General features: G+C 43.2%; 1 protein-coding gene across 1 annotated transcript in view; it reads right to left on the minus strand.

The window, feature by feature from the left end:
* LOC100517850 (multidrug resistance-associated protein 4-like) overlaps window positions 1–14,559 on the minus strand; it is a 136,087-nt gene that overhangs the window by 78,325 nt on the left and 43,203 nt on the right. Inside the window, exon 17 of the mRNA XM_021081819.1 lies at window positions 5,317–5,396. Coding sequence (XP_020937478.1) covers window positions 5,317–5,396 — 80 coding nt within the window. The remainder of the gene's footprint in view (window positions 1–5,316; window positions 5,397–14,559) is intronic.

Below are 14,559 nucleotides of genomic sequence, written 5' to 3' on the forward strand. Positions count from 1 at the left end.
AAAATAAATAAAGTTTATACAGAAAAGTAAAGAATCTAGAATGATCCAAACAATCTTCACAAATAAACACAGAAGACTTAAACCACTGGATTTCAAATCTTAAAAAATGTACAATAACTAATACTGCAGAATAAAAATAGATAGGTAAAGATAGGTAAACAGATTGATGAAACAAAATATACAGGCACAGACTTCCTCACATAAAGTTCAATGATTTTTGAATCAAAGTGCCAACTCAGTGCATCAAAGTCTTTAACAAATGTGACGAGAATCACTAGAAAAAAGTGAAGCTCAAGCACTAACTACGCTTCCATATACGAAAATTAAAGCAAGATGCAGCAATTTCTAAAAAGGTAGAACATCAGGAAAGTTTTGTCACACTCCTAAGGATAAGCAAAGATTCCTTAGGATACCAAAACAGGAACTACAAAAGGAAAAAAATAAATTTCAGACTTTACCAAAATTAAAACTTGATCTCCATTAAGGATATAAAAAGGCAAGCCACAGACTGGAAGAAAATATTCACGAAGGACTAGTATAAAATACACACACTAGAAATAAATATCCCCAACGGGGATCTGAGGGAGGGGGTGAGGAAAGGGGTCAACACTCCACAGGAATCTCAATATGACAAGGTCATTGCTCAGTGAAAGAGGCTGGGATGCTTCCACACACGTTCCCTGAGGTCTCTACACCATGAGATGCACGGTCAGTGGTGCTGAGACAAGGAAAGGCAGTTCCACTCTTTGCTTCTCTAAAAGCCAGTGACCCGCCCCTTATGCTGAGTCTCAGGCTGGCTTTGTTCTCAGTGTCCAGAGGCAGCAGCTCCTTCTCCTGCGCTCCCCCCTCTGGGAAGGAATGACTGAGGGCACCTGCTTCCCGTTTTCTATTTCTTGGGCATTTTCACTTTCTAGGGCTGCAGTCAGTGTGTTTTGCGTGCGGGGAGGAGGGAATGACACATTCCATTTGGTCCCACCACTGCGATACTGGGGGCTCAAGGAGCCTCAGGAGTAGCCCTTTGTGTCAGGAAAGGAGATGAAAAGTGGGTTTTTTAGGCAAAGCCGAGCTATTGATTATTTTTTTTCTTTTTTCTGTATGAGGGCTGCGTGGGGAGGAAAGGTTTTGCAATTTAGTTTTCCTCAATAAGTTATAGCATTTTGCTGAGGGTAGCTGAGTTCAACTTTGCATGCTCAGAGCCGTGCCTTTTTTTTTTTTTTTAATTAAAATGCCTAAATCCAACATCTGCATCTTAGCTTCATGTTTCCTTGCTTTTGTAGTATGAAGATTTCTTGGAAGTGATGATTTTAATGACAAGAACTGTAGATAACTGAAACTCCTTACTCAATGTTATCCTGGACTTTGGCAAATTGTATGAAAAGTTACATTAATTTGAAATATTTAACGGTCAATGGTCTATTTTGGAAAATAATTGATTTTTATTCTGTGAGTCTATATGGTAAAGTGTCAATTAACATCTTCAAGCATTACAAACCTATAATACAAATTCATGAGGTGATATTATGTCCCTGGAAACTGCCTGTAACAATTTCTTCAGTGCAACAAAATGCCATTATCAGTCTATTTCTCCCACTCAAAAAGACATGGTTTTTTAAATGTAACTACCCATTACTGAGTGCTCAACATGCACTTAGATGTTACGCTAAGAGTTTTATTACCAGGACTTCATTGTGTCTTCCCAACGACCCTCCTGAAGTTGGTCTTATTTCCCTACTTTACAGAGAAGGAAAGTGCGGCTTTGTGGGGCAGAGGCAGGAAGGGGGAAGCCAGGACTCAAGCCTGGAAAGGGAGACCGCGGGCCCCGCTCCACCACTCTCACAGCGCTGACCTCACACATGGTTGTCAGGTGGAAGCACACCACACAAGCAGATTTTCTTCATGCTGCCTGCCTTCCTCCTCCGGAAGGCGAACGGCTCCAGTTTAGCCACCAACTATAATGTGACTGGACAGGCCACAGATCTGGGAGGGATGAGTCAGTGTACGCGATGGCATCCACACTCCTGATTCCCCTCAGCTGGGACATGGCCTCTGAATGTCTTTGCCTTAGGGTTGGGCTGACCAGCAGTGGGGACCACTGCTCAGAATCCAGGGTTTTCTTTAGCCATCCTTGGCATCACTCTTACAAAACAGTAAATAAACTGTCTGAGATTTTACTTAAGGGAAGGAGAAAGTACTAGATGAGGAAAAGTATATAGAAAAACACTTTACACTTTAGAAGTGATGCAATTAAAGATGAAAATAATCAAGTATCTTCCAAAGCTTGTCAAATATACCAAGGATGAGCAGAATTAGCAAAGATGAGTTCAAACACACTGGGCACTATGTCCTTTAAAACAAAAGTGAACAACCCTCTTCAAGCCCCTTCCTGACCCCACTCTCAGCAGATGACAGAAAGAAAAGACTGGCTCTCACAGGGAACTCAGCTTCTGGCAGCACCTCCTGCCCTCCATCCACAGGGGCATTTTCCTCTCATCTGGGATCAAAGGTCACCTCCTGGAAGCTCCGCCCACCTCCTCCTGGACCAGGCTCCCCACTGCCTCCAACCCCACAGCCAGTTTGCCTTCCAGGACTTTCTGCACAGCCCTCTCGCACAATGAGGATCGAAAGGCAGCAAGGGGGGCATCTCTGGATGCTCCCAACCCTTCGGGCAGCTGGAGGAGACCCATGAGCGGAGGGCTTCGTGCCTGACTCCCTCCTGAGCCTCAGGGCCTCAACGCTGGTCCCTGTTTGGTGAAGGGAAGGAGGGAGAGAGGGAAACACCACCACGTCCTCCTCTGACCCACAAACTAAACCCCAAACAAGCAGCATCCCCTCCTCAGAGCCTTCATTCCCAACAGGCCTCCCTCCTGTTTCAGTCAGATTCCTTCAGAGCAGCCTGCCTGCACCTCTGCTCCCTCCAGGCCTCTTCCAGTCTCAGCCCTTTGCCCTCTGGCCTCCTCCCAGCTGAAACCTTCTCCTCTGGTCACCACAGGCCTCCTGGTCCCACATCAGCCAGCAACTCTCCACAGACGTAGCTTCTCCTTTGCCGTGAATAGACCTGTCCTTCCTCGGTTCCCCAACCTATTCCCTCCTCTCTTCCCTGCTGTTCGTGTGCGTCTCCTCTGCTCTTGCTCTGAATAGAGAGGCTTCCATAACCTTCTGATCTTGGCCCCTAAAGATACTTCTCTCTCTCTCTCTCTCTCTCTCTCTCTCTCTCTCTCTCTCTGGGCAACCTTACCCATCTTCACAGATTCAGCTACTACCTGCTCAGTGAAGAATACACCCGTGTCTGCTCATCCCATGTCTCTCTCAACCACCAGATTCTCACTTCCAATTAGATGAACTGTGCCTGCACCTGAAGGTCCCAAAACTTCAAGGTAATTGAACTCTAACAGGGAGAACTGGGACTGGAAATCAGGGAGACTCTCTCCTTGCACCACTGAGAACAGTTTCTACTGAAATCAGGCTGCATCTATCCCTGTCCCTCTTTATGCAATAATATGTCACAGATTCTGATGATGAGAATAACTAACCATGTGCTGAGCACACAGCAGGGCAGCCAGCTCTGGAAACACAACCTTGTTCTCACTTGTAGTAGCAGAGAAACAGGACTTTCACACAATCCTTTCAAATTAATTAACAATCACTATCAAAATGTGACACTGTTTGTAGGGTTAGACTGCCTCTGCGGATGAATTAGATACCTAAACTCAGCAGGACACATCTATAAAGTAAGTTTGCAGAAAATAAAAAAAATAAGATCTCTTTGCTATAAAAGTACTCTGCCTCTGATTCAGCTAACTGCTCACTGGTCGAGAGTAGAAGCCTTTGCCCACAGAATACTGGTTTGCAGTCAAATATTCGTGGCTGCATTTCTGTGTGCAGCTTTCGATACATGCTTTTCATTCCTAAAAAGAACACTTGGAAATGAAGAAACCCCCACAGCCTGAATCACTGAAAAGCAGACAGAATTAAATAACAGGAAAAACATCCCGCATGAGCAGTGATACTGCATGAGGAGATGAGAGCTGAGGTGACCAACATCATTCCTCAGAACCTCAAGTTTACAGACAAAAAGAAGGATGGACAGAAGGGATTTATTTCTGGGGGTGTTTCTTTTTTTTCTTTTTCTTTTTTTGCCTTTTCTAGAGCCACTCCCGCGGCATATGGAGGTTCCCAGGCTAGGGGTCCAATCGGAGCTGTAGTCAGCGGCCTCCACCAGAGCCACAGCAACGCGGGATCAGAGCCGTGTCTGCAACCTACACCACAGCTCAGGAGACACCGGATGCTTAACCCACTGAGCAAGGGCAGGGACCGAACCTGCAGCCTCATAGTTCCCAGTCGGATTCATTAACCACTGCGCCACCACAGGAACTCCTGTCTTTTTTTTTTTTTTTTTTTTAAAGACACCTTAAGGAGTTCCTGTGGTGGTGCAGTGGTTAACGAGTCTGACTAGGAACCATAAGGTTGTGGGTTTGATCCCTGGCCTTGCTCAGTGGTTAAGGATCCGGCGTCGCTGTGAGCTGTGGTGTAGGTTGCAGACGCGGCTCCGATCCCGAATTGCTGTGGCTGTGGGGCTGGTGGCCACAGCTCTGATTCGACCCCTAGCCTGGGAATCTCCATATGCCACGGGAGCGGCCCTAGAAAAGGCAAAAAAAAAAATAAAATAAAATAAAAAATAAGACACCTTAAGAGAGATAAATCAACGAGTGAAAAGAAAAACTAGGTTAATAAAAGAAATTTTTCTGAGAGAACTTTGATCCTCTACTCCAATTACTGGCTTAGAGACATTGTATCATCAATACCTGCTCTCTATCGGCCTTGTCCAAGTATTATTTTCACCTTATCATTACTGATCTTTTCTTTGTAAGTAATCACACCTGCATTTATCCAAAATAAATTCCCCCAAAGTAGTGCAGTCAATATGTTTTGTGATGATAACAATGCATAACTTAATTAATCTAGGCTCTCTTTCCATGAGAGGTGAAGTTTCTATCTTATGAAATGTGCTCACAGTGAAGGGAATCCACGCCGGATACCTGGATGGCAGAGGGAGACCTACTCACCAAGCATGTCGCTGCTTTACATCAACCTTGACGTGACGGCACAGCCACTGCCACACCAGGTATTATGTTAACTCAGCATGTTAACTCAGCCTCCCAATCATAACTGCACCTTATCTTCCAAACACGGCCTTTTACTAAGATAAAAGGACACAGCACCAGGCTGAAAGGCCCACCCTCAGCCCCTGAGAAAAGGCCTTGAAAAACAGGCACTTGGCTTTTCCCTGTGAGAACGTCAATGTGACTGTTACTTTACCTGCACGAAATCTTGAAAGATCTGGGGCAGCAAGTCATCCATATGCCCAGTGTCTTTGGAGAAACGATTTAAAATCCTTCCTGCAAGAATAGGACATGAGAAATTACTCCTTTCTCCAGATAGACCCTTGAAGGCAAGCAATTCATGAACAAATCAAGGCAGTACTTTTAAAGTGTATGTATTCAGTATATTAGAGATTCCTATGAAATAAGCCCATGTCAGTGGTAAAGAAAGAGAAAATACAATGACACCTAAAGATAAACAAAAACGCCACCGAATGGCACTGAGGGAAGTGTTGAGATTGGGATGTTAAAAGTATGGGGGTGGGATCCTGTGGCAGCATCGGGAAGGGTTGGTGCATTTGAGAATGGTCCCTCTTTTTCGATCCATCCCATCTAAGACTCGTTCTAAGTGCTAAGTCGGTGAATACACAATTGCAAAATATTTAAGTTAATCCTAATTATGACTCTAATTTTGCTTTAGTTATCAAAATAAATTTTGCTAAGTCATACTTTTTAAGTAAACATAATTATAACCTCTCTGTAAATTTTCCCCTCAAGACACAACAGAGGACCTCACATGTTGGGAAATTGCAGATTCCTGCCATTTCCAAGTTATGAGTTTCCCACTGGGGTAGTAAGTGGTTATTTTCAGAGGTGCACCGGGTGTGAGGAACACAGACTCCTGCATAAGCATCCAAGCAGACCAGAGAGATGGAGGTAGAAAAAAAGAAATGCTACTTAATAACCAAAAGTCACTTATCATCATTGATTTTATTTACCTTCTCAGAATCCACAAAAACAGTATACCCTAGAGGTTTTAGGATTAGAAAATGAGAATTTCTAATAACTACCTAGTGTAAACTAAAAATGCTCCCTGTCACATCAGTAAACAAAAATGTTGCAGCCATCAGACACTGAAGCTGCCCCCCAAAAGCGCAGCCTCAGGAAACAGGATGAGAAAACACAGGATACTGGCAGCAATGGCTAAGGTGCATGCGCATGCGCACACCCACACTCACAACCTATTTTGGTGCAGCAACTCTTGAGAAATATGTCATCTAGGCCCCTGAACTGCAGTTGTAACTGACACTTCAGGAGGCCAGCCTGCAGATGAGATGCAGGACCTCTCGGTCCTCTTCCTGACCTCTGTCACAGGAGACTTCCTCCCAAGGCCCTTCACACTAAGCCACAACAGGACCATGAATGACCAGAGGCTGAGGGTGGAGTTTCCACTGCCCAGGACGTGCTGGCTGCCGTCTAAAGTGAACAGAAGCCTTTAAAGTTGACCCATAACTACCTACACTCAACCTCAGACCTCTGCCCAACACTGAGCATAAAAACTTCTTACTCACTTTTGACGTCTCTTGACCTCCCATAATTACCAACAGGTCTTACCCTGTCATTTAAAATAAGCTCATCTGCATCCACCTTTCTTTAGCAAATCAAATCTACCATGTTTCTAGGATCAGTGAGGAGAGAGGAGACAGAAGAGAGGTACCGACCTCCCCTCCCTTCCCTCACTCCTGGCCACGGGTCCTTATTCTGATGGGGGCCCACTCCTCTCTCTTCTTCCCACCAAGGTCCTCAATCCCGGCCCCATATCTCCAGATCTCAGCCTTAGCCCTTGCTCCTCCTTGAGACTCTTGCTGGCAAAGGTAGCTCCAGGAATCTGCCACTCATGTGAGCTCCTTTATCTTTACTGGACAGGCTTGGAATAACTGTGCTGCCCTCTCAGGAGCCCCCAGAGCTAACTGACCAGAAGGGCCCAGGGGGAGCTAAGCCACTGACTAACTACCAATCATTCTGATTTCCCTGCCAAGAACTATGAGGCCAGAAGAGAATCAGGAAAGTGGAGCAGACTCACCACACCCAGCAAAGGTGATGGGCAGAGGGGCTTAGGAACATGCAGGAGCCCTGTGACAATGGCCCCAGCTCCCATAAGGACCCAGTTCCCAGCTCCAGTTCCCAGGAAAGTCAGCACTGCTCCAGCTCCACGAGATGCCCACCTCCTTTCATTCAAGTCCTCCTCCTCTGAACCAACTTGGGTAGATTCTGCCCCTAGAACCCAAAGCCTGGACTAGAACAACCACCACAGGGACAACAACTGATGCTTACTAAAATTAGTTGGGGAAATGATAGATTTTGTAAGGTTAAAATTTCAAATTACTAAGAACCTTTGAAGTAACAAAATTTATTTTAGTCATTTTAACAGAACATTTTTCATGCAGACAAGAGACCTTTGTCGACTTTTAATTTTATTTCATTTCCATTATGGTTTATTACGGAATACTGAATATAGTTCCCTGTGCTATACAGTAAGATCACATTCAACAAAAGATACGGAGCATAAATACAACTTTTCATGAGAACCCAGATATAATATTTTGGATATTGATGGTTTGACTGTTTTTAAACGTCAACATCCTTTGAGGTTACTTACGGTTACTACAAACCCCTACACACTTACTATTTTTTTGGCTGTGACTGCAGCCTGTGGAAACTCCTGGGCCAGGGATAGAACATGCTCTACAACAGTGACCCAAGCCACTGCAGTGACAATGCCAGGCCCTCAACCTGCTTCACCAAGAGGGAACTCCCCCGACTATTATTTTTTTATCAAAGTAAACTTTAGTTACAATACTGTACCAATTTCTGCTGTAGTGCAAAGTGACAGTTATGTACATTTATACGTTTTCCACATATACATATACACACATACACATATATGTTTCCCTCATGGTCTATCCCAGGAGATTGGCCAGAGCTCCCTGTGCTACGCAGTAGGACCTTACTCTCTATCCATTCTAAGTGTTTGATAGTTTGCGTCTACTAACCTCAAACTTCTATTCCATCCCACTCCCTCCCACCTCCCCCTTGGCAACCACAACTCTGTTCTCTATGTCTGTGAGTCTATTTCTATTTTGTAGATAGGTTCATTTGTGCCATATTTTAGATTCCACATAGAAGTGATATCATATGGTGTTTGTCTTTCTCTTTCGGACCTCCTTCACTTAGTATGAAAATCTCTAGTTTCATCCATACTGCTGTGAATTGCATTATTTTGTCCTTTTTATGGCTGAGTAGTATTCCACACTATACACGAACCACATCTTCTTAATCCATTCATCTGTTGGTGGACATTTATGTTCTTTCCATTATTGGCTACTATGACTAGTGCTTCTATGAACATGGGGAACGCATGCATCTTTTTGAATTATAGTTTTTCCAGATATGTGCCCAGGAGTGGGACTGCTGGATCCTATGGTGGTTCAACATTTAGTTTCTGAGGAACATCTCCACTGTTTTCCATAGTAGCGGTACCAATTTACATCCCCACCAACAGTGTAGGAGGGTTCCCTTTTCTCCACACTCTCTTCAACATTTGTTATTTGTAGACTTATTAATGATGGCCATTCTGACCAGTGTGAGGTGGTACCTCACTGTACTTTTGAGTTGCCTTTCTCTAACAATGAATGACGTTGAGCATCCTTTCCCATGCTGCTGGCCATGCACATGTCTTCTCTGGAAATGTCTATTTAGATCTTCTGTCTAGTTTGCAACTGGGTTCTTAGGTTTTTTTCATTGTTGAGTTGTATGTGTTCTTTGTGTGTTTTGGAGATTAAGCCCCTGTTGGTTGCATCATTTGCAACTATTTTCTCTCATTCCATAGGTTGTCTTTTTGTGTTTATGGTCTCCTTTGCTGTGCAAAAGCTTTTAAATTTGAATAAGTCCAATTTGTTTACTTTTGCTTTTATTTCATTGCCTTGGGAGACTGACCTGAGAAAGCATTTGGACAGTTTATGTCAGACTCTTTTGTCTATGATCTCTTCTAAGAGTAAAAATACTCAGTGTTTATCCAAAATGTATAAGGGACTCATTGTGTTACCTAACACTCAAACTTTATTCTCATCTGACTACTTGAATATAACAAGAACCAAGAGACATACACTGGAAGGCCGAGTCGATTAAGCCTGAAACTCCTACTGTCTTCTTTGTCAAAAGAGATGGGAGTGGATAGAAAATCTGGCACCAATGGGAATTAAAGCTTCTTCAAGTGAGTTTTAAAATTCCCTAATGTAGCAGTGAAATTTACTCACCTGGGCCAAAGATTGAGCATTTGTTAATAAACAGCAGCTTCTCTGACTGTAGGATAAACCACTGACTCCAAGATTACACAGGTGCTGCCTTTTATTACTCTGGCTATTTCTATCAACAACTATTTATTTTGTCTTGAAGTCAAAGCATAGTTTTCTAGTAACACCGATTACTCGTCATCTTAAAGTAGGTGTTTACTTTCCTTTCGTTTACAGGACTAGGTCAAGACTAACACTGACAACTTGGCACCAATAAGAAATACTTCTGTCTACAGTATTGGCCACTAGTGAAACTCATTAAGCCATATTTGACTCCCTCTTCATTTTTATGCTAAGTAAAAAGAATATCCAAAAGATTTATATTGACGTGTGATATAATTTTAAGATGTTATGGTTGCTTTATTAGCCAAAAAGGAAGAACAATAAATTTATAGTAATCCCAAAAGAAATAAATTTTTGAGCTCAGGCAGTCTGATACCAACAGGAGAAAAAAGGAAAAACTTCTAAAAATAATGACTCCATACAAGAAAGCAAGCACTTCCTTCTTAATTTCTCTCTAAATATTTAAAGGTGATGAAAAAATTAATGCATGATTCCGAATATATTTCAAAGCACCACTGCTGATCTAGATATATGTAAGTATTTAATGTAGGAAGATATATTTAAGGCCAAGTCCAGATACACCGTGGTATCTGTGCAAGTATTTTTGTATGGATCAGAAAGAAGTGGGTACAAGTTTTTCTCATTGCACCAGCAAAAAAATCTCTGTTTTTTAATTGTATTCCTCAATCAGAATAAAGAATAAGATCAGTCACTGAGCCGAAAGAACACTTCTAGAAACAATCACTTGAAGATCAGAGAGAAATCACTACCTAATTATTGACTTAACCATCCCCAAATCAGGGCTTAGGCTGCGAATCAACCAGGGCCGATGCTCTGGTTTCTGCTGCTGTGTGAACAACACGCTGCCCTGCAGCACTGCTTCCCCCAACAGCAGACCCGGAGGCAGGACTTGCCCACCATGAGGAGCACGACTGCATTTGGAAGAACATCTGGACAAAGATTCTTAAACACATAACAAGCCTCAAAGAGACTTTCCAGGTGTTCAAGAGGTTGAAATGTCTCCCAGGTGATATAATCTATTAAACTGCAAATGCAAAAGAGAGAAAAGAAAATATTTCCAGAACAGAGAACTTGATTTTACGATAGCTTTCCATTTAAAAACAGGATTTTAGTAAATTCCCACTCAAAATATATTTCAACGCTTGCCATCTACTTCTAGACATTAAAGAGTTTCTACCTAAATGAGGGGAAATTTCTAACAGATTAATCCTGGTTTCCAAGAATGAAAAGAACACTCAACACAGACATCATAGGTGATTTCATGATAACATTACTTATGGAGAAAATGGCATTGCTAATAATGTTTGACCTCTGCCAAAGCATCTGTACCCAACTCTCAAAAGCCCAAAGAGAAGTGTGTGTGGCTATTTACAAAGGACAACGCTGGAAGTGCTGCTTCCCTCTTTTCTCCCTGAACACAGATTTCAGAGAGGAGCTCTGCGCCCAGACAGTCCTGATGGGGCAGGAGAGCATTTCAGCTTCATCAAGAGTCTGGTCAGAAACCAGGTTGAGTTTGCTGTAAGCTCAGAGATGATGATTTTAAATAAAGAATCACCTTATTTCTGAAATTCCACTCCCACTCCCACTGGTATGGTTGTATTTTGAGAACAATCTATTTTAAAGTTCCAGGAAAACAGGTTCTGGAAATTTTCTGAAATCAAGGACAATCATTACATAATTGATTATGAAAAAGAAATACACCATAGGGCCGATGTACGTATCTGTGTTTTGTTTATAAATGCATTGAGCTCTCCAATCTAGAGCTGTATTAAATTCTGAATCTGTATCTTTTCCATATGCAGTCATAGAACATTGACAATTTTTAAAAATAATCCGGAGTTCCCGTGGTGGCGCAGTGGTTAACGAATCCGACTAGGAACCATGAGGTTGCAGGTTCGGTCCCTGCCCCTGCGCAGTGGGTTAACGATCCGGCGTTGCCATGAGCTGTGGTGTAGGTTGCAGACGCGGCTCGGATCCCGCATTGCTGTGGCTCTGGCGTAGGCCAGTGGCTACAGCTCCGATTCAACCCCTAGCCTGGGAACCTCCATATGCCGCGGGAGCGGCCCAAGAAATAGCAAAAAGACAAAAAAAATAAAAATTAAAAAAAATAATCCATTGTCGGCAATCATTTAAGTTGGCAAATGCCTTGAAAGACAGGGACTTTTTGTCCAAGTGCTTGGGACCACAACTGACAACCAGAAGATGACCAAAAAATGCTTGATGAGTGAAAAGGCCCCTCTTCTGACCTGAGGCCAAGAGAAGGGGAGTGACAGGCACTGCTCTCCCAGGGCTGTGTTCCAGCACAACTGGGACATCAGGACATCTCCACCTACCTCTCAGAACCCTGTCGAGTAACAGTTTCTAAAGGTCTAATGATGTTTTAAATGGATTAATTCCTCCTCTCTACTTCTTTTTTTTTTTTTTTTTTTTTTTGTCTTTTGTCTTTTTTTTTTGTTGTTGTTGTTGCTATTTCTTGGGCCACTCCCGCGGCATATGGAGGTTCCCAGGCTAGGGGTTGAATCGGAGCTGTAGCCACCGGCCTACGCCAGAGCCACAGCAACTCGGGATCCGAGCCACGTCTGCAACCTACACCACAACTCACGGCAACGCAGGATCGTTAACCCACTGCGCAGGGGCAGGGACCGAACCCGCAACCTCATGGTTCCTAGTCGGATTCGTTAACCACTGCGCCACGACGGGAACTCCTCCTCTCTACTTCTTAAGGGCTACAGTTTATAAGGTAAAACTATCAGGTATCAACTATTTAAGCCACTTAAGTTCCAAGATTCATCTTCAATGCAGAACTACATCCCAGAGACATGTATTAGGTGTTTGACAGTTTCATTTCCTTGATTGACAGACAATAGTACCTGGAAGCTTGGATAGTTTGGTTCCACAAAACACAGCTTCCAGGGAACCAGCATGCGTGGGTTTTTTCTTCATGCCATCACATGCCAGAAACAAAGTCCATCATAAATAATCTATTACAAATTCTCCTTTGGCAAATAACTATAGGAGAGAGTTTAATTTAATCTACCATTAAAAGAGTAAATAATTCATGGTCCCTAAACATTTTGGACAAAGAAGGTCTATCTTTGCAGTACTTATTTGGGCTTCTACTTTCTTGAAGGAATGAAGTCCTGCTAAGAGATATGGGAGGGGGAGACAAGATAAACACTAGGGTCCTGACTGCTCTAAGATGAGTGACCTTGAAGCTTTGAACTTGGTCTGAAATCCATGAATAACAAATGAATTAGCATCTGGAAGAGCCTACAGGTCTTGAACATGAAGATCCTGGTGAACTGTGGTCATGAGCACTCAGAGGCTATGATAATAGAAATCCAGTCCCACTTAATCCTCCCAACTTTATGACTGTAGTCTGCACTTTAGCTGACAAAGTGGAGCAGCTTCACAGCCATATTAGCAGGAACTCCTCCAATCACTTTCTCATACTGGCGTCATAATAAATAAGATGTATGAGGGGCCTCTGCAGTTTACCACCCAGGGCTCTGCACGGAGCCTGGACTGAACAGCATGTGCTGAGTAAATCTACACAAGATATTTCCCTGAACAGTCTTATTTCATATTTACCAGAGTCTTGAGAAACAGGAAGGGCAGAAGGTATTCCCAATTCACAGAAGAGGAAGTTCCCAGGCGCCAAGTCACTGCTGTCACTAAGGTTCATTAGCCACTGACGGTGCACTAAGTGCTGTTAACGTACTGACCTGCTTAATGCCCATGGTATCAAGATATAGATAAGGTACATGAGAATAGCACCCCCATCTTGTAAGGAGAAAACTGAGAAACAGAGAACTTAAATAAGTAGCACATAAGCATCAATATAACTAGAGCCATCTATCACTAGGAGTAACTAGCACCAGGACTGAACCCAGGCACTTGACTCCAGAGCCCGTACTTACAACCATGATGACACCCTGCTTTGAGATTTGCCTGCCCAGAAATGCTCACCTGTTTTGGTCTTGGTCACCTGCCTAGTTGATGGTCAGGTCAAGGTTACTCCTCTCCTCCCTCCAGCCCACCTCCCTGCCTCTACTGGTCCTGTCAAGCATCACCTGCAACAACAAAGCTGCCCTGGGACTCACCACTAGTCCAACCAACTGAACAGAGTGGGCATGCATGCTGATGAACTATTCGTGAACGAACCCAGGTCAGGAGCTACCTTCAAAGCAGGACAGGTCAAAGGCCTCAGGGCAGAGGAAGCAACCACTGGGAAACCTCCAGGGACACTCATATTGAGAATCTTACTCCTGAAGATCCACCTGCTACAGACCACACAAACCTCTTACATGGCACTAAAAGTCCACTGTAAAACTAGAGAATTAATTGTATTGAAGAGGATGTTTACATTTCACCAATCTTGGGTTTTAGGAATCTTTCATTACCATTTTAGGTTGCAGCACGTGCCAGAGCTCTGTGTTTCCAGAATTGGATGGACAATGAAAAAAGACACCCACAGCCTGTCTCTTACAGAGATTCACTGTAAGAAAGTTCTTCCTAGAAGACAACCTAGCTTAACACTTTGTAACACAGCCAAACTTTTAGCAACTAGTCAATAACATTGACACATGACCGTAGGGTGTTTCATATGCCACACAACAAATGGATTCCTAATCCATCCTACAAAGTGAGTGTTCATTTATATTTCTGCACACACGTAAACTGGCATAAAATCTTATATGGCCACTATGGAGAACAGTTTGGAGATACCTTAGAAATCTATACATAGAACTTCCATATGACCCCGCAATCCCACTCTTGGGCATCTATCCGGACAAAACTCTACTTAAAAGAGACACATGCACCCGCATGTTCATTGCAGCACTATTCACAATAGCCAGGACATGGAAACAACCCAAATGTCCATCGACAGACGATTGGATTCGGAAGATGTGGTACATATACACAATGGAATACTACTCAGCCACAAAAAAGAATGACATAATGCCATTTGCAGCAACATGGATGGAACTAGAGACTCTCATACTGAGTGAAATAAGCCAGAA

This window comes from Sus scrofa, unplaced genomic scaffold, assembly GCF_000003025.6.
Source record: "Sus scrofa isolate TJ Tabasco breed Duroc unplaced genomic scaffold, Sscrofa11.1 Contig2408, whole genome shotgun sequence".
Taxonomy (NCBI): Eukaryota; Metazoa; Chordata; class Mammalia; order Artiodactyla; family Suidae; genus Sus; species Sus scrofa.